Source organism: Phaethon aethereus, assembly GCF_964289735.1.
Source record: "Phaethon aethereus genome assembly, chromosome: 8".
NCBI classification, from domain to species: domain Eukaryota; kingdom Metazoa; phylum Chordata; class Aves; order Phaethontiformes; family Phaethontidae; genus Phaethon; species Phaethon aethereus.
Genome location: NC_138584.1, coordinates 22996531 through 23024521, shown reverse-complemented (window position 1 = coordinate 23024521; position 27991 = coordinate 22996531). Strand labels below are relative to the sequence as shown.

The 27991-nt window shown below is 47.7% G+C and overlaps 1 protein-coding gene across 1 annotated transcript in view; it reads right to left on the bottom strand.

Moving 5' to 3' along the window:
- Nucleotides 1-27990, bottom strand: part of SZT2 (SZT2 subunit of KICSTOR complex) — a gene marked incomplete at both ends in the record, with an annotated part of 58266 nt that extends 30276 nt beyond the window's left edge. Inside the window, 27 exons of the mRNA XM_082002831.1 lie at nucleotides 524-782; nucleotides 1237-1349; nucleotides 1560-1764; nucleotides 3162-3303; nucleotides 3793-3905; nucleotides 4026-4223; nucleotides 4718-4831; nucleotides 6260-6374; nucleotides 6867-7035; nucleotides 7287-7387; nucleotides 7751-7829; nucleotides 8250-8474; nucleotides 8888-9093; nucleotides 11649-11763; nucleotides 12116-12268; nucleotides 12902-13044; nucleotides 14314-14443; nucleotides 15071-15302; nucleotides 20345-20515; nucleotides 21578-21788; nucleotides 21968-22074; nucleotides 22546-22705; nucleotides 24742-24873; nucleotides 26755-26925; nucleotides 27271-27444; nucleotides 27618-27743; nucleotides 27961-27990. Coding sequence (XP_081858957.1) covers nucleotides 524-782; nucleotides 1237-1349; nucleotides 1560-1764; nucleotides 3162-3303; nucleotides 3793-3905; nucleotides 4026-4223; nucleotides 4718-4831; nucleotides 6260-6374; nucleotides 6867-7035; nucleotides 7287-7387; nucleotides 7751-7829; nucleotides 8250-8474; nucleotides 8888-9093; nucleotides 11649-11763; nucleotides 12116-12268; nucleotides 12902-13044; nucleotides 14314-14443; nucleotides 15071-15302; nucleotides 20345-20515; nucleotides 21578-21788; nucleotides 21968-22074; nucleotides 22546-22705; nucleotides 24742-24873; nucleotides 26755-26925; nucleotides 27271-27444; nucleotides 27618-27743; nucleotides 27961-27990 — 4094 coding nt within the window. The remainder of the gene's footprint in view (nucleotides 1-523; nucleotides 783-1236; nucleotides 1350-1559; nucleotides 1765-3161; nucleotides 3304-3792; nucleotides 3906-4025; nucleotides 4224-4717; nucleotides 4832-6259; nucleotides 6375-6866; nucleotides 7036-7286; nucleotides 7388-7750; nucleotides 7830-8249; nucleotides 8475-8887; nucleotides 9094-11648; nucleotides 11764-12115; nucleotides 12269-12901; nucleotides 13045-14313; nucleotides 14444-15070; nucleotides 15303-20344; nucleotides 20516-21577; nucleotides 21789-21967; nucleotides 22075-22545; nucleotides 22706-24741; nucleotides 24874-26754; nucleotides 26926-27270; nucleotides 27445-27617; nucleotides 27744-27960) is intronic.
- Between the last annotated feature and the right edge of the window lies 1 nt (nucleotide 27991).

Sequence of the window (27991 nt, the reverse complement as noted above, 5' to 3'; positions counted from 1 at the left end):
TACTAACCTCAGAAATACCCTAAGGAATAGCAGGACAGAAGTTTAGCATCGAGCATATTCCATTTCTGCCTTGATATTTCTCCTGTGAATTTTTTCCGAGTTTTAATTTAAAAAAAAAGACACTTTATTCATTAGAAAAATAGAATAAACCTGTCATTTTTACCATACTCAACAGCAAACTCAAATGAGTCAAGCATCAGGAGTTGCACATATTCTCCAGAAACAAGTCTTGAGAGTTACTTGCAGACAAACTGCCTGCCAGCTTCGGCCAGCTGGGACAGTAATGAGCAAAGACTACAAGAGAAAGCAACAGGATGGATGGCACCAGAGATTATAAAAAAAGAGAGGGTCCTGGTGGACACTATACCAAGTGGGTATCCCACTGGAAATATCTATCCTTACATGTGGCTCTGTTAGACCCTGCCCTACAACATTCCTTCTAGCAGGCAGTAGAAGATGCTTGAAGAAAGAATTGTCCTGGCCCAATGCTAAGAACAGAAGCAAGCCCAAGGTGGGCCCCTACCTTGATTCAGAGACTAAGACACCCCGTTCCCTAGAGTTCTGCTCCTCTTCTTGCTCTATGCTGCCTACTTGGAAGCTGGCTGTCTTGGAGTGTGTACGGAAATGCTGGTGGCTCTCTCGGAATGAGCGGACATGGCTGCACACTGTCAGCAGGAAGTTGGTGATATCAATCTCTTGGAGCAGCTCTTCACAGTAGTCCATGGCTGTAAGTAGGTCCTGGGAGCTGATGCTGTGTGACTGCTGAAGGCTCTTGAACAGCCCTACAGATCAAACACAGTGCTTGAGCACCCTGCCTCAAGGATGCAAAGTCACAGGAGTCAGTCAATAGCCACATGCAGATTTTCACTAAGTCCCAACACAGTGTTGCAGTCAGTGCAAGTGCTGGGAGACAAGACTCAGCCAGGATGCCTAATGCTACATGTTAGCCTGGGCTTGTGTCATGCCAGAGTGGCCTAGGGATCTGCTACCTAGGTGAGGGGAAAAAGCCAAAGAAGGACCCCACTCCACAGCACTGCACAGGTCCAGGAACAGTATATGATAGGCCCACAGGGATGCACAGAGGCATCTTTAAATCCCTCCTAGTGGGAGATCAGTCCCACAGCTCTTTGCTTTGCCCAGTGTAAGATCACAAGAAAAATGAGACATTGCTTTCTTAAAAGAAGATCCAGGGTCCAGCCCCAACCCTGTCTCAGCTCCCATCACGATGCTCCTCACCTTTCACATAGCACTGGTGGGAATGCTCCTGTAGCAGTGTGCAGTAACTCACCAACTCCTTATGTTTGTGGTCTAGCCAAGCAGCAGTAGGAGGACGTTCCAGAGACTGGGACCTGGAAGAGAGGAGTCACAGCACCAATGAAGCATGTTTTAGACTATAAACAGCTCTGGCGCCAGTAAAGCAGGGCCCTAGGCCATGCACAGGCTGTGACTGCTCTAAGGCAGAGAGGCCAAGCCAAGAGAATAAGGCAGGGCTAGAGCCAGCCTCTTGTCAAGGAAGCTCCTCTGTTTCCTGTCTAGGAATCAAGTATGGTTGGTATTACCTGAAAAAGATGTCCCGGGGAGGACGGTGTGCCCGTGGGCTGACAAGCTGCTCTCGTAACAGCTCCAAAGAGCAGCTGTAGATATAAATGGGGCAGCGAAATCGGCGGCACTCGCCTAGCTCAGATTGCGAGTTCTGGCGACAGAAGGAGATATGTACATCCCTCCGTGAGGGGCCACCCTGTTCTCCAGGGTCACGGCTCACTTCTGCAAAAGAAACAATCCTGAGATAAAGGCCCTCGATGGGCAACTTGTTCCTGGTCTGAGAGGTCACAGCCCTCACAGCAGCACCCACAGGTAGGTATTGATTTTACAAGCTTCTCACCACTCAAACCTCAGGGGCCATTCTCCTCACCCAGCACCCAACCACTCAGCCCAGTGCTTTGGCCACACTGAGCCCCCTCTTGGGCAGCCATGACTGTTCACCACAATCACCACCTTCTGCAGCAGCACAACCCTCCATCCTCATTGCAGACCTGGCTGACTGCACCAGGGGCTGTGCAATCAAATGCCATAATACCTCAAGACTTGTGTCCTTCTTCCTAAGACAATATGTTGCTGGTAGTGCCAGTCTGGATTATGACATACGTCACTGACTTTCCAGTGCAGCCCAGTACTGCCATTCCTAGTAGCTTCTATCTACCTGCAACCTCCTTACCCACAGGGAGCCAGCCTTGGGCCATGGGCACTCAGCTCACATTGCACTCCCTCACCCCGCCATGAACATCATGAAAGCTAGTTGAGGCTTCACTTGCCCCTCGTCCTGACTCTGACAGCTGATTGCCAAGCAGGAGCTGACAGGCTGTATCAGCCTGTTATTCCCCCTACCTCAATCTGCCCAACAGTGTGCTCGGGAATAGCAAGGATACTAATACTTTAGCAAGGTGCTGTCCTGAGGGCAGTACCGTGGGCTGGTGTTATGCTGAGGGTAGGTAATGGCACTGCAGCATCCCCTTCTTCAGCCTCAGCCCTGACTTGCTCTGCACAGACAGGTCCCAGGGTATCCTCTCCAGATCGACTTTCATCTTTTGGAGGTTTGTCCAACCCACAAGCCATCAGCTTCCGTACATCTAAAAGAAAACAAAATAAAATCACCCTCTGTCCATTGAGAACAGTTTAACCCCTCCATCTACATTCCCAAGAGAGCAGATGTCCCTGCTACCTCTTTGTGTGTGGAAGCAGCTCCACAGAGTATTTCCAGCTGAGCCTAGCAGCCTTCACCAGCAGCTCAGTGGAAGCCAGACCAATGCCAATGTCCAGAAGCAGGGACTCTCCCAGACCATCCCATTAGCAGTCTCCTTACTCCATTCATTAATAACTGTACTGGGAAAATGGTCCAACAGTTGCAGTCAGCAAACAACTCGAAGCCACATTCCCTGCCTGAAAACACTATATGGGCAGCACCATGTGCAGGGAGAGAAGAGAAAGACATTCAGCACTTTGCACTACCCTATTCCTGGCCATATGGTGCAAAAAGACTGAGTCTAGACTCCACTGTTCAATTTTCTTCCCATCCTGCCAGAGCTGATTCTGCTTTTGCTGCTTTCCTGAGGAAGCGCTTGGGACTGCTACCTCCTCTTGCTCCCCACAACAGGCAGCCTCACCTGAGAAGGTGGCTGGCAGGAAGGTCAGGAACACATGCTGCGGGTTGACCAGCTTAGCATAACATCGCCATTGTGGGGGAAAGGGCCCCGTTGTGTCACTCAGGGTCACGTCATCCTCAGGCAGCTCTGTGTTGCCAAGGCTCTGATGAAAGAGCAGAAGCTGGATAAGCTCATAGCACAGGCCTACCTTGAGGCAGGTAGCAACCACACAGAGCAAGTCCCTCCATGACTACTGGTTGGCACAGTGCTGAAATCACCCTGGCCACCCCCTGCACCACTCTCGGAGCAGCCTAGCTCGAGGAAACACAGCACACACAGTCAGAACGCGCTTAGCCAGCTTTGCTGGGGCCAGTTCTGACCTCCAGGTGAGGTTTCAGATGGTTTCTGAGAAATCTGTGGCACAGCACCAGCACTGCTGTAACAGGTTAGGCCCATGGTAAGCGCAACTATCCACACACCTACCAGATTCCTGCTTGACTTCAGCCACAGGCTACAGCTTGCATTGCTGCCAAGCGTGGGGAAAGCACCAGCCTTTCAATTTGTTCCCAACCCTTCTACTAACTCTCCTGCTCCACAACAGCTGCTGCCTTGCCTTCAGAGGGAACTCAGGAGGACAGCAGCATAGCAATACCTGCAGCGTACTTGTGGAGCCAGTAATATCCCTGGTGCCATTGCTGCCAACAAGATGATAGGATGCAGAAGCATCCTGCTGCTCCAGGGTCCCAGAGGCTTTCGGGGTTTCTTCTGAAATGGAGCACAGAGAAACCAACCTGAGAAACACCAGCTGAGGAAGAGACTTGAAAGCAAGGCTCCTGAAACACCCCAGCTTCCAGTGTCACTGCTGCTATTGCTCCTGGACTTTACCTGTGATTACAGGGAGTGTGAAGGGCGGTTGATGGCCATCACGATCCCGTTGCAGAACCTGCTCCATGAAAGCCACATGATCAGCATCAGCCATGGGGATCTCCCGGTCACTGAGGTCATGCTGCAGGCAGCCATGGAAGAGGTTTAGTAGCATTTCATTGGGCACAAACGAAGAGTCCTTGGTCACCTCCTCATTCTCTGCTCCAAAACAGAACCATGGCAGCTTCAGAGACAGCATCTCCACAGCCATCACTTGCCCAGACCCCCAGGAGACAGCCCTTTGCAAAGTGACACTTCCACACAGCCAGGAGTTTCCTCCAGCACCTCTGCAAGACTGACTTGGAGAGTGTTGAGGAAGCCCTGGAGTTTCAGCATCATCAGCCTCCACTGACTTACCCTGCTACTGCAACTGTTCTGGAGATGTTTGGGGCTAAAGACAAGAAACCATCACCCCAGAGCAACAGTCTAGGTTTAATGTTTTCAAAAGCAACTCTTCCAAAACTATCATCCCAGGAAAGATGGCAATATACTGGACAGCCCTGGGGCTGCAGGGGTGGGAAGAACAGCACTGAGCTACTGAAAGAGGCATGGCAGCTCTCACATGCCTGCTGCCCAGGGAGACAAGCACACAGAGCAGGGTGCCCATAGCCATGGAGGGAGGACAAGAGGAGGCAGGTGGTGGAGGCACCTACCTTTTGTCAGCATTAGGAAGAACATTTCAACCTGCTGGCACCTGGGCAACAGCTTCATGAGGTTGAACTGGAATGGGATCTCATGCACTCGAAAACCAGCCCCCATGTCTGGATCTGCAACAAGAACTGGGAATGTAACATGCCTGTGGGCACCACATAGCCCTGCCTCCCAGGCCACCTCTGCATGCATGGTGCCAGCCCTAAACACAGCACAGGTAGCACGAGTGAAGGTACACAGCAACGCTGCCCCAACTCCCTCTGCTTAGGAGGGAAGAGGGATACAAAGAATGAATGTGGGGAACGGACAAAGCCTGCTGGAGGCTGCAGCAGGTTTTGAGCTACCTACAGAGAGGTACCTCACTGGAAGAGTCCCCTGAGCTTATTGCCACCATCATACAAAGAGAGACAGGGAGCCACCACGAGGCCTTACACAGCTCATGCCCAGAACTGCCAGGGGACAAAACCTGAAAGTCAGTGTCACAGGTTAACACTGCTGGAGAACAATGACCACGCTGCAAGCCAGAGGCAGCCTGAACTACCGGCAGTCAGGAACAAGGACTCCCACGCTCTTGGGAGAGATATCCCATCTGGTAGGCTCTGCACACCCCTGCAGGCGTTTCCTGTCCTCTTCCTCAGGAAAGGAGTCTCTGCCCTCCGGGCCCTGAGCTTTCCTGGCCCTTTCCCCGTCCCACAGGGCCAGTGATGGGATCCAATAGGGTTCCCTCAGGTCCTGCTCTCAGCCTTTGGGATGATCCTGGCTCCCTCAAACCCACTCAATATCTGCTGTGTTATTCACTGCAAGGGCAAGCAAGCAAAAGATTTAGGGTGGGGTGAACTAATGACAAGAAAGCAAAAATAGTGAGGTTCTGGCTGACAAGAGTGAACCCCCAAACATACTCATGGAGTTATCAATGAACTATTTTAATCATGTCAGATCAGATACACAATCCTATACGGAAGGAAGGGGACAGAACAGACCTCCTACGGTCCCCTTCCCTATCTTTGTGGGATAATGCAGCATTCACGGAGGGTCCAGAGATGAACAGGACCACGAGAAAGCAAGTGTCCCACAAACTGCTCTGTGTCTTGTAACTCAGAAAAGAGAAGCTCTTCGTTCACATCATTTACAACTTCTGTACAACCACCTGCCCAGGCATACCCTGCCCATCACTGTATAAGTGAGCTCATCTTCCATCTGCTCCAGAAGCCAGCCTCACTCACAGAATTATAGAATGGTTGAGGTTGGAAAAGACTTCTGCAGGTCATCTGCCCCAACCTCCTTGCTCAAGCAGGGTCACCTAGTCATGTCTCCAGCCTGGGCAGAAAGCCTCAATGCTTTTTTGACCTTACCAGGATGAAGCCATTTCTCTGGCAGCTTATTAGCACAAGTGCAACAAAGTGACCCATAGCCATCAAAGTCTAGAAAGTCATTGTCAAAACACCTGTTCCACTTTCCAGAAACCTCTAACAGGCCCTGAGACATTCAGGGCCTAGCTGCCTCTTGCTCCATCAAACCTCCTAGGACGCACATACTGGACTCACCTTCAGTAGCTTTGGTGTCTGAAGGAGGGCAGACCCACTCCTTGTTCTGGCACAACTGGCTGATATACTCAAAGCTCAGCATGGTGGCAATGCACGCAAGGTCACGGGGATAGAGCTGCAATAAGCAGTCAAGGCTCAGCTGTATGCAGCAGAATTATTACCCCCAAATGTAGGAGAAAACAGTCTAAAAGTAAGAAGAGGAAACACCCATAATCCTATCCCCTGACTTGCCCTATTCTCACTCATTGCTCCCTCCCCCTCCACCATCCCTTTGGCCTCTTTTTGCCTTGTTCAGGAGGTGCATTTGCAGTATTGCCTGCAACCCTGCTCTGGTCCAGCTTGCTCCGCTCCAATGGAATGGCTCTTGACAAAGTAATTTGTATTTTCCCACCCACCCCAGAGCAGTATTGCACCTACTGCCTTGCAATCCAGAAACCTTTTCTGTCCAATAGCCCAGTTCCTCTTTTAGGAATCTCAGGCTCTTTTGTTAACAACATTCCCGTCTCTTCTGGCCCTCACTAATTCATCTGCAGCGTTGCAGTGCACTTGCAATAAACCCTTCTCTCTCCACAAAAGAGCCCATGCCCCTACCCCTTCAGAGACTCACCGCTTTAGGTATTTTCTGGTAGGGCAAGCCATGGAGGTGCTTCCAATTCTCAGCAGTACTGTGGACATGGCCACTCTGTGGCTCTACCCAGCATTCAGTGACCAGGTTCAGTTCTGTGTCCACGTCAATGGCCTCTACCTCCGTATCATTGTCATCATCTGTGGAAAAGCTGGAGGAAAGACATAAGGCAAGTCCTGCAAGATGGCACAGAGCCAGCAGCCCACTGCAGCTTCTCTCAGAGCTGTGAAAGCAGCCACACAAACCATAGGTTTGCAGGCAAAGTCCCAGCTAACTAGTGATCAATCTATGACAGCTAGTTGTCCGTACTAGACTCCCTCCTTCCCACACTGCATGCAAAGGGCAAGTCTGGAGCTATGACTCTGCTGCCAGCCCTCCCTGGGAGCAGGGCAACAGCCTCACCTGTCCTTGGTGGAGGTGGAGTGGGGTGGGAAGAGGATGTATTGGACGACACAGGTGTGCTTCTCCCTGCTGCTGCTGCTGCTCTCACTTGAGCCGTCAATCTGGAGGGGAGACGCTGCGTGAGCCTGGCCAGCAGCAACAACCCACACCTACCCAGTGCCCCCTACATAACACAGCCCTATCACCCAGCTCCACTAGTAGCAGTGGAGAGAGGGAGCCTGTCCCAGCCTCATGAACTCCGCCAGCACAGCATGTCTCTATACCAGCAAAGCAGCTCTCTCTGCAGATGAAGACAGGAAAATGCCCAACCCACCAGGTGCTTTACTTCAGGGGAGGAGGTAGGTCTCCCTGTACACGTCAAGGGTGTGTGCTAGAAGTGGATGGGAAATCCCATCACAGGACGGTGAATCCACCTCAGCAGAAGCAATGAAGGATTGTGTCCCCACTGCAGCACCCAGGCTCACCTGTATGGGCAGCTCCAGCACCATATTGATAATTCCATCCCCACTAGATGCAAAGTGGAAACCCTCTGACAGACGAACCCTGGCAACAGAGAGGCAGTCAGGAATGAAGGACTTGTCTACCCACGCTGCAGGCCTTAAAACACAAGAACGACTGTACCCTTCACCCCATAACACCCGCCTTCCCAAGACAGGGAGCTACACACAGAGAATGGGGAGCTGTGACACTTTGCGCAGGACAGCCTGTGTGAAGATCAGCATACTCCAGGCACAGTAACACCTCCTGCCCTTTTGTATGTTTTTGAGGACTCTCCTTTTCCTCAACGGCAGCTGCAGAACTGGATAAAGCACTGGCCCAAGTCGCTCTAGAAGCTGTGTACAGGACCAAACCCCTCTGCACCGCAGCTTCAAATGTTACCTATAAGGCCTCAGATCTACCCTGCTTTCTCTGCATCCCCAGGACCAGCTGGAGAAAGCACCCCTGTTCAGGTGTGCAACTTACTCTGTGAGCGTGGAAAGGAGCTGGGCTACAGCGGTGATGGGCACAGCTGGTGCCAGACCCGACTGGACACTCCAGATCCAACGCTGGTGATAGAAGTAGCGGGACAGCGAGGCCAAGGTGGAAGAGGCAGTGCGATTGGCCACCATAGTGAGCGGACCAGACACCGGGGGATGCTCCAGGTTGAGAATGAAGGGGGCTCGATAGTCAGAAGGCAGCTTCTCATACCTAGGAGAGGGCAGAAGTGTGGCTCACTGAGGTGGAAAGAATGTTCTGCTCAGGGCCAGAGCTGTCCGGATTTACAGCCTGCTTGCTGGGCCCAGGACAGAGCCCTCCAGCAGCACAGCACAGCTAGCCAGCACAGGATCCTGCTCAGACAGTAGTAATTAAATTTACTTCTGCAACATATTTGTTAGGAGTAACAAATCTGCCTGTCCAGCAAGGCCTCCTGCTGCAAGTCACAGCCCTCTCAGAGTACAGCTGCCATTCCCAGCCACAAACCCACAACCCAAGCCCACCCCAACAAGGACCAGCTTCACAGCACTCTCATCCTGCAACTGGCAGCACCATCCACAGACCCTCCTCTCTCCCATTTCCCAGGGCAAGGAGGCTGTGCTCATGGCCTGGATCTTCATCACTACCTGATGAGTAGCTTCTCCAATGGTTTGTGCAGTACAACGAGGCAGGGTCTGTCTGAGAAGGCTGACTGGGCCCCAGCCACAGGCGGAGACTTGGAGGGAGAACTACTGCCAAACATTTTCCTCTTTGCTTTTGGAGTTGCCTCCTTGCTCTGGACCCTGTGGGGAAAGCGCAGCTGCAAGATTCGGTCCCGTAACTCCTCCACTATCTGTCATGGCAAAAGCAAAAGGTAAATGTGACCACCTTTGTCTGGAGACATAACCTACTCAAAATAAGCTTCCAAAACAAGAGCCTGACTAAAAGGAATAGAACACTCCTTGAATATACAGAGGAACAGGAGTTAAAGGTCATTTCACTTCTGAGGCACTAGCAAGATCAAGATGACACAAGGCTCTTAGGTCCACATTTTAACAACTATAAATATTTTTAAAAGCAAAAGAAAGGTCAAAAAAACCCCAAAGACGATTTAAAGGCTGAAGAAATCACCTTCTATAACTCTGATGAGCATGCCAGCTCCTCCACAGAAGCAGTCTGAGTACCCACCCTCATTCCTCCCCTCCTCAACAGCCTACAGTAAATGTAAACTAGTACATATAAGATAGATCCAGGCTGTTCCTGCGGCTGACGTGTTCCCCCACTATTGTGTTCATGTGTCAAACCCTTATGGTAAAAGGTTTCAAGAGCTTATGTTATTTTTTAGGTTAATTTTTTCCAAGATACTTTCAAAATGACTTCCTGATTACTTTTTATAGTTTTTAGCAGCTCTGAATATGTTTCTACCCACACCAGCACCTAATCCCCACAATGCCCAGTGTTTTCTTTGAAATTTCCATGGTTAGATTTCTTTTTGTGATCTTTGTTCAACTCATTTTAATTTCTATTACCATCATAGGCAAACAGGAGAACAGCAGCTCTCCATCTCCTTCCTCAACACTAATTATTTCAGCAACTTTCCCCATCATTATTATGTCTTTTTCAAGAAAAAGAGTGTCCCCAAACCCAGATGACAAGCAGAGCTCTTTTCTGCACTACAATGCCACTTGGGTCCCCTTCGTGGTTTCATACTGGTAACACAGAATCTCTGATGGTGTTTAAGCTCCCAAATCCAAGATGCACTATTTTGCAGTTATCAGTACTGACTTCCAGCCACCACCATGCTGCTTAGGTGTCTACAAAGTACATAGGTTGAAAGGGAAGAGAAAACTAAATAGCTTTGTGCCACGTGCAGATTTTCCCAGCTCACTATCTGCAGATGAGTTCCCTACCCTTTGACTAGTAAAAAGACTGGGAAAACCACAAACAGCTTCTGGTTTGATGAGAACAGAGCACTTTTGCAATTTCCTTGCCCTGTTCCCTAAGACAGTTGCTGTTTTATGACACCTCATTCCTACTCCAGTTCTGCAGTTATGCCCTGTATGGAGTCTCACCAAAAGCCTTCTCAAAGTCAGACTGTACCAGGTACCTTCCTTTCCTTAAACACTGGAAATTTGAATAGCTCAACACAAAAACCCCTTCACCTTAAACAAAGGGGGCTAAGTTCTAATCAGCCTAATGCTAATCAGCTAATCAGCCCTATGGCAGGCAAAAAAAAAAAAGAAAAATATTGTGCATGACACAATTTATGATCTACATACAGCTCCTGCTGCAATGATCTGGAGCTTGCCCAGAGCTGCAGGGTATGGTGCCTGTCTCACACCTTCTTCATGAGACAGGTATTAACTTACACCTGCCAGAGGGAACTCCTTCATAAAACCTGTCACTTGGCATTACCAGCCCACGTGCCGGCCCAGCAGCCAGTGCCCAAAGCCTGGATCCCTTAAAGACATAAAAGGGCAGATCCTCCAGAGTGCCAGAGCATTTAGTGTTATCTGGGTTTATCATCTCCGAAAGATATGGTCCTTCCCATGTTTGTCAACTTCTCCTCAGACTAATATAACACTAAAGCTAAGTGAGACAAACCAAGGATTTCTTTCATGAACACAAAAGAACAAGGTTTGATGATAAACCTCTTGTTTATAACAAAAGGTTCACACAGCTTAATAGCAGGACACCTTTCTCGTACTTACTGTTTTACCTAGGAACACTTAGACTTGTCTCAGCCATTAGAGCTGGAAAAACAGTCCACAGTAACCCCATCTTCTGCATCTGACTGGGGCAGCCCATTTCTTTTGATACAAAGAGGTTATTAGAAGTCTATCTAGCAGACTTGCATCTCTTTAAAATATTATCTGGGTATTAGATTTTTTTCTCTCTCTGTACTGCTCATGTGGGGCATTGTTTGCATTTTAACTCTAACTCCTCCGTGCCCAAATGATACAGCATACACATGCAATTCATCACCTACTGAAGCAGATAGCCTAGAGAACACGTAGTACATCCATCATAGAGGTCCTTACAGATGAGTCAGACAAGTATTTGCTGTTCCTGACAGAGTATTGATTACACTTTGGTCACAAGGATAGACTAGATAACCTTTGAGTCATTTCAAGCCCCACAGTTGAATTAAGCAGTGGAAAAAACATTCATGTGACCAGCTACTCTATTGATCTTCAAGTCTTTGGGTTTAGATCTTCCACAGACTTAACACACAAAGCTTTGTCCAAACTGTCCCTTTCTTTTACAGTAAACTCACACCCATCTAAGCCTTAACATAGTAGTTAATTATTAGGAGACACCTGCCCACAGTGTCACCTGTGATCTACCCACCACTTCCAGAACTTCTTGCCCTGCTCCTACCCCAGGAAGCAGCCAGCCAGCTCTCACCTTGTTCCTGGCCTGTGCAGGTGTGCCAATAGGGAACCCCAGCCGGAGAACCATGCAGGGAGCTTTGGAGATGATCCGCACCACATAAAACGAGGAAGGTGTGGGATCCTCAGAGCTAGGGAGGAGGGATTAAGACAGGGCTGAAATAGCATGGATCTTGCTGCTCTGTCGTGTCAGACCAAATGGAGGCCTGCTCTGCAGAGCTCAACAGCCCACACAACTCGGCAGCAACGCACGTCAGTTCCAGTGCACAGAAACCCCCCAGCTGACTTCCCTCTCACCCTGGGCTGTGCCTGAAGTGCACTGGGAGCAGTTCAGAATATGCAGGGATTCATACCTGCTTGTCTTGCTCTTATCCTCTTCTCTAGATATCTGCTTCTGGCCCATCACAGCATACTGGACTAATCAGATCTTTGGTCTGGCCATATGCCCGATTCCCCACATGGCACTGGTTCAGAGCCACTCACCTGTGTATCAGTTTGACGTAGGAGTAGCCCTCCACCAGCACGAAGCTGCTCCAGTCCCGCAGCAAGGAGGTGAGCGCTGAGTGAGAGATGCGGCATTGGATGGTGCTGTAGCGGCCATTGTTGCCCGGCGTGTGCAGGTGCTTGGGCACAGGCCTGCAGGGTATGGCAGAAAGTCATTTTAGAACCACAGTTTCTCTTCTTCCTCCAAAGCTCAGAGAGACTTTGCTACAGCCATTCCAGCTCAGCCTTTGGTACATCAGCCTTATTCCTCCACAGCAGCCAGTATTCAAGCACCTCCCCTACCTCTGCCTGTTGGCAAGAGCCACACTCCCTGAGCGCACAGGGATCCTGCTCTCCCTCGTATTGTTTCTATCTCCCTCCATGCAATATATGGCTATTATTCACAGAACTCTGCAGTTAGGACCAGCCTCAGGAAAGCAAAGCTTTTGGGGAAGATGTTGTCCAGCAGCAAACAAAAACATGTGGGATAGCTGCAACTGGATGATCCACACTACCTGCAATCAGGAAATCCAAACCCAAGAGTGACTTCAGAAATGATTTATGCTCCTGAGAACAGATGCCCTCTTGACAAAGATGACTTCCCAACCCACAGTCCCTCTCAGAAAAATGAGCCTTCACTGTCCACCAGGTCCCACTGGCAAGGCCCTTCCCTTGGCCAAAGGCACCTGCAAGACAGCTGCAACTGCAACTGGACTGAACTGGACGCCCTGCTTTCCCAGGCTGGCCCACACTGTGCACGTGAGCTCAGCCCTGCCAGTTACATACGTGTCATGCTCCAGAAGGAGGACTATACGATGCATGTGCAGCCACCTCTGCCAGAAGTTGGCATCCATGGAAAGGATAGGCTTCCAGTAGGAGGCAAACTGGGAATGGCTTGAGTCAGACCCACTGTGCTGCAGGGATAGCACCTGAGAAAATGACAGGGCAATATTCAGTAAGAAACTGTCAGGTTCCACCCAGACAGAGCAGGAATTTCTCCAGTGGCTGAGCTGTGTAGGCCTAGAAGGCTAGCCACATCCCTGGCTTTCAGTAACTGCCTCTCAGCAGAATAACTAAGTGTGTTCAGATTTAAACAGGCAGTACAATGTAAGCAAAAATTAATTAGGTTCCTGAAATGTCAAGTTAATTAGGAATTTAACTACTTCAACCATGGAAAAGATGGCATATGTAATGGTATGCTTTCTGATTGAGGGGGGAATATATGGCTTGTGTCAGCAGAGCAATTAAACACTGCGATAACTCATCTGAGAGTGCTCATGCAAATAGGGTACCAGCAATGTGTGGCATTGGGCAACTCTAACATGTTTGTATGGTAACACTGTGATTCCACCAACTATAGCAACTCTGCTGACACAAAAATAAAGTGGTGGTTAGCCATAAGATGAGATGCTCCAGATGTACTGTTGGATACATAACCTACATAGTGAAAATTTACTAGGCAAACCTAAAGAAGTAAAGGGCTTAAGCAATAAAATTAAAGGGATAGTTCTCTTTAATTTAAGCTCCCATAGCTTTGATATCTGCTAGTCATGTTCTACCAATGCCAAGGACACTGCTAGCAGGGATAATATGCTAGCACTTCGGCTCAGTGAGCTTCAATGTGTTTAATTTTGCAGTGGAAACTATTAGCTCATATTTTGTTTAGTTTCTGCTGTGCAGATGACAAGTATCTCTCTTGCACCTTCCACATGAGTGCTCAGAGCAATGAGCCTATTAAACAACAACTATTCAGCACATCCTATATCTTCACTCAGTGGTGCTGAGTTACATCACCAGAGCACAAGACTGCCAGCAGCAACTCCACGCATGAGGTATTCACTGAAAAAGCATGGCAAAAGTAAGCATGTCAGCTTCACCATTGGTCTCACACATCACATCACTACAGCAAAAGGCTTCACAGCACACTTGGGAGACTTGCTGTGAGGCTTAGATGTGTAGCTGCAGCAATAAAGACATAGGGTGACTTCTCAGAGGGGGAAAAAGTATGAGATGGGATGCTCATACGCACTGCATTGCACCTGAACTCTGTTACTCAGCAGGACAAAGAGCAAGAGATGAAGGTTGAGAGTTACAGAAGATCTTGATTGCCTGTTGGGACTCAGCATCCCCTGGTGCAAGACAGAATAGGCAGGAGGGACAACCTATCCCACATTAAATGGGGGAGAGAGGGAACATACCGGAGTAGTGGAGCCTGGGGGGATGTAGAATAGGGGCACCCCGTTCTTGGTGCTCTCAGGAATGGTGAAGTGTTCTGGGACTGTGTCAAAAGACTGCAGATGAACCAACATCTGATCTGTCTGGTTAATACTGAAAGAGAAGAGACAGTTAGCCACTAAAGCCCAGGTTCCCCTCCTTGCTGCCCCAGTCAGCCCAGCGCCTGCACACACAGAACTCCCTACATATCGAGAGCCCATCTGTACCAACATAGCTTTCTAGGGCAATGCTGGGATCCAATGCCTGACTGCAAAGAGCATGTTAAGGGAGTTCAGGTGTAACAGCTTAATATATAAGGAGGATGATCAGAGTTGAGAATGAAGAACTAGAAAAGGAATCTACCGAATAGCAGGGAGTAACGGTCACCCTGGCCAGGAAATGGCTATAACCCACAGGTGCTTCAGGCCTAGAGACATGAGGTGTTGCTCCTGCAAGGCTGTGCTGTAAGAACACACCACCTCCATGGGATGGCAATCAGAGTTAAGGTTTGCATCACAGGATCAGGACTCAGGGGCAGCAATACCTTCACCGTGAACCAGTTCGAGTCTTTTCCTTGGCTAGACACCAAACTTGTGGCCAGTCATGCCTCTTCCTCAGACCACATTCCTTTGGGACCCTGAGTTGGGATTGCCACCTGCATAACCCATGCCCCAGCATGCCAAGGCAGGAATTTCTTTGTTACATTGGATACTGGGAACTGCTGGGGATGATCCGGCTCACCTCTGCAAGGTGTTCCAGAAGCGCCGGATGACTGTAGTGCGGTACAGACTGGTGATAGGCTTCCTCATGGTGCAACTGATGTCATGCAAGATGTCATAGCTTCCCTCCATTGTCACCTCCACCCATGTGCTGCGCTTTGATGGGTCCAGGGGCCAGGGTGTCACAGCTAAGTACTCTATCCTCATGTTATGCTTCCAAAGCAGCACTAGTTTCACCTCCAGCTGAGATCCACCTGCATTGAAGCAGAGGAATAAGTTCAAGTGCTTGTTTGGTACACATCTGAGCTTTATCTCTGACCAGGGACTCCTGAATACTGTGACATTGGTTGATCGCTATGAGAAGGACAAAGTAATCTAGCAACTGTTTGCTGTAGCTGAAGTCATTCTCTCTTCTCCCCAACAGAGGGAGGCTTTGCCATGTAGCATTTGGCAAGAACTCCACGTTCTTCCTACACAAACAGTATTTCATGCAATCTAGAACTTCAAGCATCAAAAGCTTTTCATCATGTTTGCCCTCTTATCCTCCCAAAGTTAAAAAGTTAAGAATGAATATTCACCCATTGTTCAAACTGTACATTTTCACCTTTTTCTTTAAGCAGGCCATTGCATCTCCAGCAAGATTAACACAAACACCTGACAGCAAGCCTCACTGAGCCAGAAGAGCAGAAAACTGTCACACTCCTGCTGACTGTGCATGTGTATTTGTACCAAAACAACCTAGGGAAACAAATGACTTTCTGTAACACTGCCACACTGCTGTTTCAACTGCTCAGTCATCTATTCTGATGTCCAGCCCACTCTACAGTTTGCCAGACTGCAGCATTTGTGAGATGAGTGATTGGATGTGCTGGAAACTGTCCGAACAGGTCATCAGCCTGGATCCCATGTTTCCTGCAGAGTTGCATTTGCTTCTGTCATAGGCATATCATGACATCCCCTTCACAGGCTCATTACACTCCATTTTAAAACCATCTTGCTTTTTGCTCCTATGGTCCCTGCTGGAAGGCTCCCTCAGAGTACTCTTCCCTGTCAATGTTTGGAAGAAACCTTCCAGAGTACATGCAAAATTCACGTTCAGTTGTTCTTTTGATTAAATTATTTTTATTCTGAGAAGGTTCATTTCCATAACATTGACAAGGAGTGTGCACTAGAGGAAGAAACCCTTACCCAGTTTCAGCTGTTACTGTTCAGGTTAAACCAAGCCATGGTCATCCACCTATGACAGAATATCCACTCTCCTTAACAGTCACAGACCTTCCTGCACCTCAAGAATTCATCTTTCCTGAACAAAGATGATCAAAGGTGTATACTATACTTCATGTGAGGATTACTAGAATTTTATTTAAGGTCACTAATATTTTCCACAATGGGTGCTTTGTGTTGCTAAACAAGAATTTATAAATTTGTTTCTTTCCATTTCGTACTGTCACCTCACACTTATTGCTTTAGTGCTTATCCACTGCTTTCTGCACAGTATCTTAGTTCTCATAACAAAGCCTTTCTACTTCATCAACAGCAAACATGACAAGTAAACTCCTACATTTTTTGCCTAGATCATTAATGAAAATATTTCCTACTTCCACCTGTGTTTCCATTAGTCATCCTGGCTTCACTCCTACAATCCAAAACAAGCAAAATTAAAAACACAGGCAAAATATTTGTTTAGTTTGAAGTCATACCTAGATGAATCTTTAGCTTGTTCTTACTGCAAAGCGATCTTTTTCTGGTTCTTGACTTTACAGCTAATAAAAGTTTTTGCTGCTTTGATTTCTTTCATGAAGTTCAGCTCTGATTTTTAGAAAACTCACTTATCTTCCCAATTACTGACACTGAGAACAGCCATTCTCACTGGCCAGCTCATGCCCAGCTATTTTTGGTGCTGGACTAATTCACAGAGGAAGATGAGGTTTTGAAAAATGTCCTCCAGGCTCTCCTCAATACACAGCCACACAAAACAATGAGTGAGATTTTTTTTTTTTTTTGTTACAGTGGGCAATCCTCTGCCATTGTCCCAGAAACAAACTGGAGAGGAGCTGAGCTCCATTACACACCATGACCCCACAGCTTCTCAGACATAGCTTCTCTCCCTTCCATACCTTTCAATCTTCCCCCTTTCGCAAGCCCTTCTGCATTCCTAACTAACCATAGTAGCCTTCTAAATGCCTAAATATCTAAAGTCAAACAGTGAGGGTAACCAGAGCACTTATAAATATCACAAACAACCTCTCCAGGCAACTCTGAGAACAAAGCTAGCTATTTATTCTATTTTGCCTTTGGCAAAGTGAAACAGAACAGCGACAGTGTCAAAGTCCACAACTGCACTCTTTCCTCTTTCTTCACAGCCAGCTGGCTCCTTAACAGTCTTTAGTTTGCAAGTTTTGGCAACAGTTTTTGGCAATCCAGGTTAATTAACTGTTCTTCATTATACACTTCTCTACAGAATGGCCCAGAAAGCCCCGATTAGCCAAACATGCTTCTCCTTAGCAGAGGCAGTACTTAATGTCTAAATGTCTTGATCTTTTGTAAATTCTACTTTAAGATGTTAGTTCAACAATTTTTCTGATGACAGCCAGCAACTCCCCAGAGCATTTAGCCTTTTTAAAGTATAAGCAACATTATCTAATACTATTCTGAAGACTGGCATAGAAATACACACTGAATTTTTGATAGTTCAGACATTGCATTTTTAAATTCCTTCTAAAAAAAACCTTAATCAAAATACACAGAAAGTATTTCTGGCTCAGGGAGCCCCTGAGCTGCAAAGAGAGTGCTCAAAGGGAAGAAAAAGGGAAAGGAGAAAGCTGTTATCATGTACATTTACCCTATTCTTACTCCTTCCTGTGCACCTGCCCATAGCTATTCACCACAGAAGGTAACTCATCCAGTGCAGCTGTTCTTCTGCTCTCTGCTCTTGTAAAAATTGAAGACCAATCGATTTAGCATTCCAAGGGCTAAAACGTGGCAGGAAGGTACCTACAGGAAAGTACAGGGAGCATGGTGAACATGTGGTGATATTTCTGATACATTCCTCCAGAGTCCAGAAATTTGCTGCTTTACGATATCCTCAGCCAGAGGCTGTAGCTACACCTTTGTGCAAAAAGGTGCAACATGAACTTGTCTGATTGCTTTTTAAATGATTCACGCCTTCTACCTCTTTCAGCATTTCTTTATAGGACTTCACAGTCACCAACAGCACTTCATCATTGCTGCCAGATTAAAGAAAGGCTCCAGCACTGTCCAAACTGTAAGTGAACTGGTGCACAGGAGGATAAAAGACACAATATTGGGCACAACTTGGACAGGAACTGACTTGTCAGACTGTTCCATAGACATTCCTACACAAGGAGAGTGGAATGCACCTGATCTGCCTGGATTTAAGGGCATCTTATCTCATGCCACACTTACAGGAGGTTAAAGCAATCTGCAGACATTACTAGAAGAGCTATCTCAATGGGAAACCTTAGCAGATTCTTACTTTTAACAGAAAACTCCTGAAACAAGAAAGGAGGGATATTCTTGGAAGATCAACTTTAGAAATCATCCTATCTAATATGATTGTTAGCAACCTTCACAAAAAATCTAGTTTAGATCCATTCAGTTTGTAAAAAGCATCAAGCCGAAAGACCTGCAATTCCCAGTCATGACACAGGAACAGTGAGTTGAACGGAGTGAGATGAACTTAAGAGTACTATTATGTGAAGAATAGCACATTTAGGGACTACCAAAGAAACAAATGAACCCTAATAAAACACCCCTAAGGACTCATCAGCTGGAAGCAAAGGTGCATGAAAGATGCAGGGATTTCTGTGCTAACAGTGCAGTGCAATCATGTAGAAAGCTCATGTGATTCCTGGTCTATCAGATATGGTATTTTACTTCAGAAGCAGGGAATTATTAGCGATACTGAACAAGGCACTGATAAAACCACATTTAGAACACTCCTATCAACTGTTTCAAGAAATATGAGACCAAACTGTGAAAAGCAAACAACTGAGGGGCTGCAGGGGGGAAGGAGCTATTAAGAGGAATAAACAGAACAGAAATCCTGCCTTTACAAAGGAGGCTGAAACACTGGCTTGCTTAACCTGCCAAAAGGAAGGCTACAAGGAGAAAGGCATTGCTCTTAAATATGTTTGTGCAATGCCAGAGAAGGAGGATAAACTTAATTAAGGATAATAAAGTCATACAGGTCTAATTTGGTCAGAGCGAGTTTAGAAAGGAAGCTAGAGAAAGAGCAATGAAGCTCTGGGACAATCTTCCAAGCAGAGCGGTGGCATAAGACATTCACATGGTTTTAAGACAGACTACAGTAAATTCATAGAAAACATCATATGGTAAGTTTGGAATGATTTTGGAGTTATAGCAGACTGATTTTCCAACATAAAATACATTCTGTGTACTAATATCCCAAAAAGAACAGTGAAGACACTGGATCACCATGTGTTGTACACATCTGCACTGTGTTTTAAGAATCCAATCCTCCAGGCTTTCTGCTGGTCATTGTGACAGTCAAAAATAATTTCTTCTCTTGCTTGCAATTCAAAACTTGCATTTGGATTTTTTTCATCTCCCCTTCAGTTAAAGCACTACCACTAGTCACAGCTGGAGATGGAAGGTTGGCAGAGTTTGCTGTCACTCCTTGGGATACTCAAACCCCTCAAAGTATCCGGTCAGCAGCTAGTTCTCACACTCCAGGTGCCAAAACCTCTAGCGAGTCAGATGAGAGAACAGGACCACTGGATGATGTTCTTCTAGTATGGGTCATGGTGCTGACTGATCTGGCATTTTCACCTATCAATATCCTTGTTTCCCCCAATTTCTTCCTTTGGAAGATTGCAGTTTGGAGGCATTAAATATGTTGTACCAGAGGGCTCAACTTTGTGTTAGTATTTTGGAGTGCATCTAGCAAAGGACTAGAAAGGGATGAAAAAAGGAGAAATATAGAGGAAATCCCAGAAAACTCTGCAAAACCCCAAGTTCTGTCACTAGTTTCCCTGCAATTGTGGGGACTCATTTCTAAGATACAGCAGGTCACAGTCCATCTGTCCCTCCCCAGGTACTTATAGCCACAGAGGATGAGCCCAACAAGTGCACAACTGCACAACAATACTGGGCAGTCCTACACCAGGCAGTTTTTCACAAAAACAAACTTACGAGTACATAAAAAATGGCTACTTCCTCCACAATATCAGCCACTCTGATGAGATGGCAAACCCTGCACTTTCCTCTGAACACTTGAGAACAGAGTCTCCAGCCCCCAACGCAGCACAGTCACCTTTCGTGATGTTGACCTCACGGATGCTGTAGCCCTCGCGCAGCCGGACTGAGACAATGCTCACAAGGTCAGCATGCACCTCCTTCTCAGTGTGCTTCTTCCTCCTCATCGCCAGAGCAGGGTTGCTGCTTGCAGACACCAGGTGCTCATTGAACAGTCTGTGCTGGGACACTGCAAACGGCAGAGATGGGGTTTGTGAGGGAGCAACTCCCCTCCTCCTCATCCTACAGCAACAGCCCTCCCAAAGCGCTTTACAAAAGCTGCCAGGAACGCTTGCTGGCCTGAAGAACAGTACGTCCTTCAGGTACCACTTACACCTGCTCCTGATTCTGCAACACAGCAAACAAGTCCACTAGCGTGGCCAAGAGGCCTGGGAGAGGAGTAGGGTGGGGTGCCAGGCCCTGCTTCCTCTGGGACAGCCTTCATGACAAGGCATGCGTTGGAATTACACATTTAGCCTAGACAGGCAGAAACTGCACAGCTGTTCCAACAGCCACATGGCAAGCTTTTGGGCTCTATCCCTCTCCCTGGAAAACCCTGAATTCCCAGGTACTTTCTAAAAGGTATCAGGATGTGGAAGCCTTGAGTTTAAACCACTAACATCTGATCTTTTTAAGAGTCAACATTTCCAAATCCCAGGCCAGCTCTCTTCAAACTTGTCACTGTATGTGGCTTTTTCTGCCAAGCTACAAAAAGTGCAGATGGCACCAGCATATCGCCAGGGCACAAAAGGGTGTTTCCGTGTTTTATTCTAACTAATCCCTCCTGGCATACTCTCAGTCACTAACATTCACAAAGTAAGACCAACCAAGAGAGGCGTTTGGGACAGTTCTCAGGGGTCTAGTTTTTCAATCCAAACTGCCATCTGCAAGCCCTATTAGGACAAGCTCTCCAGAATGTCCCCATCTGTGGGCTAGCCAGTGGGCAGGAAAGGTCGGATGAGAGCTTCTCACACTTTGAACTCTCCAAGTTCCAACACAGCGGGCTGAACCGCAGTTTGCTGAGTGAAATCCACACAAGGGGGAATGGTGCAAAATGAGACATTAGTTTTGCCCGATACACCCAATTCCTGGAACCAGGAGGGGAGTCACAGATGAGGCCACATAGCCCAATAGTGTCCAGAGCCCCCAGGAGGCATGGCCCAGAGGGGACAAGGGAGAGTATCAGCATAACCAAGCCTAGGGGAGTCACCCCAAATAGAGGCGATTGAAAGAGGACATGTACACTCCTCACCGCAGTAGTATTCTGGATTCAGGGACTCCCCAGTACGCAGAAAGGAGTACAGCAGAAATGCCTTGTGATACACATTCAGATCCAGGCTCAGGGGATCCAGCTCAGGGCAGGTGGAGAGGTAAGCACCAAAAGTGGCCATGGCAATGAATTTCATCAGTTCCACATTGGGAACGTGGCCAAAGCTGCAGTCGTATGAGTAGACACCGCCCACCTACAGGATGGATAAAGAAGATACCTGAGAGAGCACAGCAGTACTGAGGACTGGTAAAGGGCTCAAACAGGCAGTGAAGTCCCCTTTTCCTCTCTGGAGGTGAATGCCACCAACAGCAACCCACCTTCCTCCCTCCGGCCGGCAGCAGCCCCCACACTCCCTGCTAACAGCAGACATACCTGTACAAAGGAGCAGGCCACTGTGCCACTGCGGAGCTGGTTGAGTAAAGTCTCGCACACAGACACGTCAGGGACACTAGTCACACCATCCGTAATTATTATTATACCTGTAAATAAGGCAGTATCTTAGTGCATCTTCCATCTCAACCAGCTTCCACTCGCCCCATATATCCACCAGAGCGAAAATGTAGGCAGGGCAAAAGTAGAAAGGAAAATCCTGAGGGGTGTTTAGAGCTTCCTGGCATTCTGGAGCTGGCAAACTCCCCAGCTAGGTAGAGCGAAGCACTCAGGCAGGGCACAGCTCTGCACATACTTCGTTGTCCTGAGCAACAGTCACAGCTGTACTTCCTCACAAACTCCCTAATGCTGACACATGGCACGAGGCGCAGTGTTGTTCTCCCCATTCCCACCACCACAATTTGCCCACAGAGCACAGAGCAAAAGGTGCTGTTGAAATGTCATCCCTAACAGAAGGGTGCACGCACCCGACCTTATAAAATTAATAACAGCCTAAGGCAGGAAGAATACAACCCTTGGCAAACAACTGGGCAAACCTTAACCCAGAGGACAAAGCCAACCTGCACTGGAGTTGGAAGGCAGCAGCTGCAGTGCGAGGATCCCCTGCCGGACCATGCTGACGAGGCCAACATCAGCAGTGACAACAGACACACTGGGCTTCCTCCCAGATGACTCCTGAATGTCACCAGGGCTCTCTTGGCTCAGGGGTGACAAATCCACCTGGAAAAGTAAAACAAACCCACAGGGTCCCATGGGGCAGACTTCAGCCTAGCTCTAGTTCTCTCTCTCCCAAACAGCCTTCAGTCTAGCAGCCCTGTGGCACCACAGCCCTGGAGCACTTCAGCAGACTCCACTTCTAGCTTTAATTTCCAGGTGCTCTCAAAGTCCTGGTCACTTGGGCCCCTTAGAACAGCTGGGTAAGGCTGCTCAGCAGTGGAGGAAGGGGACAACATGCTCAGAGCTTTATTATAAGCTGATTTCTCACAGAAGGGAAAAGATCAGACACTGGGGTCACTAAAGCTCCTCTGCAGAGCAAAGCAGTTCCCAATTAAAGAGATGGTGAATACCTCTTTTTCCCTTGTCATTTACTAGAAGCTGCAGCTATTCAGCATCTACTCAAGCAAAGCCCAGAAATGCCAAAGAGGCAGAGACAGCTAGGTCTCACTTATGAAGCACTACAGCAGAGGGGGTAAGTAGCCACGTAAAGACAAAGCCTAGTGCCTATACATTTAACTCTGTTCAAACAGCACTCGTTATGCAGTGCTGATGTAAGTAAATGCAAGTAGGCTCCTCCTGCATCTTCTATGAAAAATATCCCCCAGGCAAAGCCTGAAGTTTGTATAATTACACTGGTGAGGAACCTACTGTGTTCATAGTCCACTCACCTCCAGAAGGTTCTGGCAGTTCAACCCTGTAATAAACTATTGCTTCATTCTTTACTGCTAATATAGAGAATGGGCGAGACCCCCTCCTGCAAAGCTACAGCTGATTGGAGCTGGGAAAAGAAAATTAGAACTAACTAAACTTTTGTTCTGCACAAATGGGAGCAGTCTGTGTCTGTGAGCAGAAAACCCGACTATCCATCACTTTAATTTGCCAGATGCCTTAAATTCAGACAATTGTTGACAATGATACAGCTAATGCAACTTCAAAAGTAAAAAAAGTTTCAGTCCCTGCCCTTCCCCTGGGGCCTCTCACCTCCACCCTACAGCCTGTGGCAGGACTCGCCGGTCCCTCTGGCCTGCAAGTGCGTCTCTTTCCTCCATTTGCATGGAAGGAGTTATAGGGTAGTTTACCATGAGAGAACTACTGCAGCAAGCAGGAATGCATACAAAGCACTGCAAAAACACCAGCTGGACACACTGGTAAAGGTATTTACTTCCTGCAATCTTCTTTCTGTTCCAGGACTGACAGTTTTAGCAGTCAAAGATACAAATTTCAGCTAGAATATGGGATTTGAAGTACTTCAGATATGCAATTGCAACAGATCACCAGTAGCCTCTTGCTCATCTGATTTTGAAACTTTTTTTTTCTTTTTGCCAATGATGCCTTTGACTGCAAGAAAGGTGCCCATAGATATGACTGTGACTGCCACATGAACATGACAGTATCACAATGTAACATTCACATTCTTCATTTCCAAGAGACAATCTTGATGAGAAATCCATAGACATTCTGAATCCCTACAGAGTCTCACTTTTAATTTCATCCTAAGCTATATTTTATAGTGCTATTATTAACTTGATGATACCTGTATCTGTGGCTACTAAACAGCATCTGCCACAGACTTCAAAGAGTATTAGAAATGGCACAGGCTGTTTATTCAGTTTCATGGTCAGTTTTTGTGGTAGCAAAGAAGTATTTTCATTCAAGGAATGTAACAAGGTCCAAGGGTATATTCACAGATATTTATAGATTAACGATACGGGCATAATCACCTCTCCCACCATCTTCTTCAGACAGAAAGCACATGCTACAGTTTGTCCCATGATGTATAAGAAGTCAGGCTCCTTCACTGCACAATAATCTTGGGGAAGGTAACCATTCTCATCAGTCTCTCTCTAAACACTTCCTGATTCTGCTTTCCTCAGTGTTCATATCTCATTATTAGATCCCACAAAGTTATCTTACAAACTCCTTAGCTGTTCCTTCTCCAGACCTATGCTGCTGTTCCTCTTGCCACCCCACCCCAGAGGAGCCTCAGAATGCAAATCTCCAGGGAAGCAAGAGACCCTAACCACCTCTGTCCTCCTTACCTGTGGTTTGGGTTCATACTGTTGCTGGAGCATCTCTGCCACTTTGTTCTCAAAGGCACATAGCTGTGTGTAAACTTGGTGCAGAAAGGCCTCTCGCTTCGTCTCATCCAGCTGACAGCCCTGGAACAGTACCTGGCCCAAGGACACACATCAGTCACCAGGTTAAGGTTTTATACTAACAGCCCGCAAAATGGTACACATTTTGGAAGGCAGTGAAGTTCAGACATGTCCCTGACAAAGTATAGATACAGCACAGGCCTCTTCTCGCTATTCCTGCTCAGCACCAACTGCCTGTGAGCAGCAGCGTCTCGTGGCACCTGCAGTGCACTCTGCAGCAGATGCTCACATCAGTCTTTGGGAAATGGCCTTCTTGGGCAAGAAATTTCTACTTCATTTGCTTTCTTCCAGCATAAACAGTTGTCAGGAGAAAGTGATGTGGGATCCTTATTAGAAGTCATTAACTCTGGTCTGATGTTTCTAAAGAATGCTCGTCTGTTCTAATCTAACTCACCTATAGACTGATGCAATTATCTTCCAGTAAGTAGCTGGATAAAGGAACAGCAAATTGAAATAAAGAAAAGAAAAAATTAGACTGGACATTACAAAAGAGGCTGAGTGATGTGACAGAGTGAGCCTGACACCACAGAAACTCCCCAAGATAGGCATGACCCTTGTGTTTACCGATGCCACCATTGTAGAGGCAATCTCTGTCCACAACCAGGAGGCAGAGAAGATACACCACATAGAAAAAGAACTCGACAAACAGGTGGGATGCTGCATGTTTTCCACAATTCCTCAACCTCAGATGGGCAAGATCTCATAGTGACACAGGAAACGTAAATGATTACAATAGAGACAGGCTTTTCTGGATGACTGATACACATATATGCCTTTTCCTCCATAAAAGGAACATAAAGCTTATCAGGTGCACGCAGAGATTACATTTCCTGGCCTCATACAATAAACGGTTCTTTAGAGAGATCCAAAGAAGAAAAACATAGCAACTTCAGAATGCTCAATTTAGTGTAAATAGGGGACATACTGAGGCAAAGCATGATGGCATCTGCAGGATTGCTGGACATGATGACACACAAAACTTCACTGGAAAATGGACAAATTCCTGCTATGCTTACTTTGGTAGGACCTAAGAATGAACCAAAGCGAGAGCCGCGCTCTTCAAGCACTGTATAGACCACTAAAGGCTGAGCCTCGCAGAAGGCTTGGGCAGATGCAGGGGAGAGAGAGGAAGGGAACAAGCTAGACTAACAGGCTCCTCCTGTTACCACCCACTTTCCCTGGTATTAGGAAAGGGATGAAATACACCATCAGAAACATGAAAATGATGTGAAAATACTGTGAGGTGGAAGGGATCAAGCATAAACTTTGAAAACCACACTGGCACCATAAACCAGACTTCAATTTATTAAACAGACCTGCTCTGGCTCAAGTAAAATCTCATTGATAATCTCAATATTGGGGCTGGCTGCTCTGTCCAGCAAGGAGAAACACATTCATACCAGCGCAAAAAGAGAGCAAGGTTTGTAGGAAGGGGCAATTATCTTTGAATAAACCACTGCTATATAGTTGGAGCAAGCACACAAGCTTTTGGACACACCAGCTCTTCTTGAATGCTTCAAGCTAATTGTAACAGGCCAAAAAGAATTAGTCAGCAGAAATTAAAAAAAACCCAACAAGACAACAACAAGCACACATACAACATGAGGGAAGTATTCCCTGTGGCTCAACTCTGAGACCATGCCTGCAGGCGGCATTCTCTGCCAGGCCCTGCCCGTCCAGAAGAAACCTCTGCTTCCTGCCTAGAAAGGAGAAGTTGCTCACATACACCTCCTCACCGCACCAGGCTGCACGTTTTAGTGAGACAAGTCTGCAGCATCACAGATAACAGAGCCCAGCTACCACATGCCCCCACTTTTCTCCCTCCGGGTTCACAGGAAGCCCATACAGGGAGCTGCTCACGTGCTGAGCCGTACCAAGGGAGATGCTGAACTTTACCTGATGGGACTGCAGGCCAATGATGGAGGAATATGCCTGGATGGTGACAAAGATCTCTGGCTGGTAGATAATGTCTGAACCAGGGATACGAAAGGGTCTTAACAATCCCACCAAGCATCGGGAAAGGGCATGAAACACTTCATCAAAAATTATCTCCCCTGTTGAGTCATCCTACAGAAACAGAGAAAGGGGACAGCTTTTTAATCTTCTAGGACTTTCAATCTCATTGCAAGTTGCCCCACTGTGCAGAGCCAACAGCAAACATCCTTCTGCAATGGCAGCTGGATAAAAATGGCAGCTCCCCATAAACGAAAGTCACACATTGAGCATTCAGCAGAGAAACAGGATCTATCATTGCGCTGCCTAGTTACGCGCACTGCATGCCTCCCTCCTGGGAAAAGCGAGACTTCTGCAAAAGTTAAGACCAACACAGAGGCGAATAAGCCTTCTCAGCAAATAAAAATGGGCCCAGCCTTTTAACACAGAACACCCCAAAGAGGCAGCTTCTGCACTTACCACAATCCCCGTGGAAGGGCTCAAATCAAGTTCAATCACAAATCGGTACTGGCGGGCCAGGAAAGTGACCCGCGTAGAGGGCACGAGGAGATAGGGCCTGGGCTGGACAGGCTCGTCTGGCTGCCACCCATTAGGCAGGATGCTGAGAACATCCAGTTCATTTTCTGACTTCACCTACAAGAACAAGTAAATGGTACATGAGAGAACATCAAGCCAAGCCAAAGGCAATATCAGAGAAAGGGACTGGGTTAAAATCTGCTGCCGGGTCCTGTTGCTCATGAGCGGCGCAGAACCAGTTTGCCACATCAGACCGTGGTGACACCATCCAGCCTTGGGCATCAACTCACCAGCTCCGGCTCAGGCACAGCCCAGATGACCTGATGGAGTCGGCTGAGGACCCAGGCGAGGCGCACATTGCGGGAGATGCGATAGTCTTTCTTCATCAGGAGGAAGACATGTCCCGCCTCCTCTACCTGCGGCGGGAGCATAGCGGCCCAGGTCACCCCAGGGCTCGGCAGGCACCCCAGGAGGGGGGTGCCCTCTCCCCCGGGCTGCTTCGGCCCCACACCCCCCGTCTTCCCTTACAGGCCAGGCCAGACCCACTGCTCCCCGCCGCGGCCCTGTCCCCCGCACCACGGCTCCCCAATTCCCCCCTCCCCAGCTACAGCCCTACCCCCGGCCCGGTCCCACCTCCGAGTCGGGCCTCTCGGCGGCCGCCATG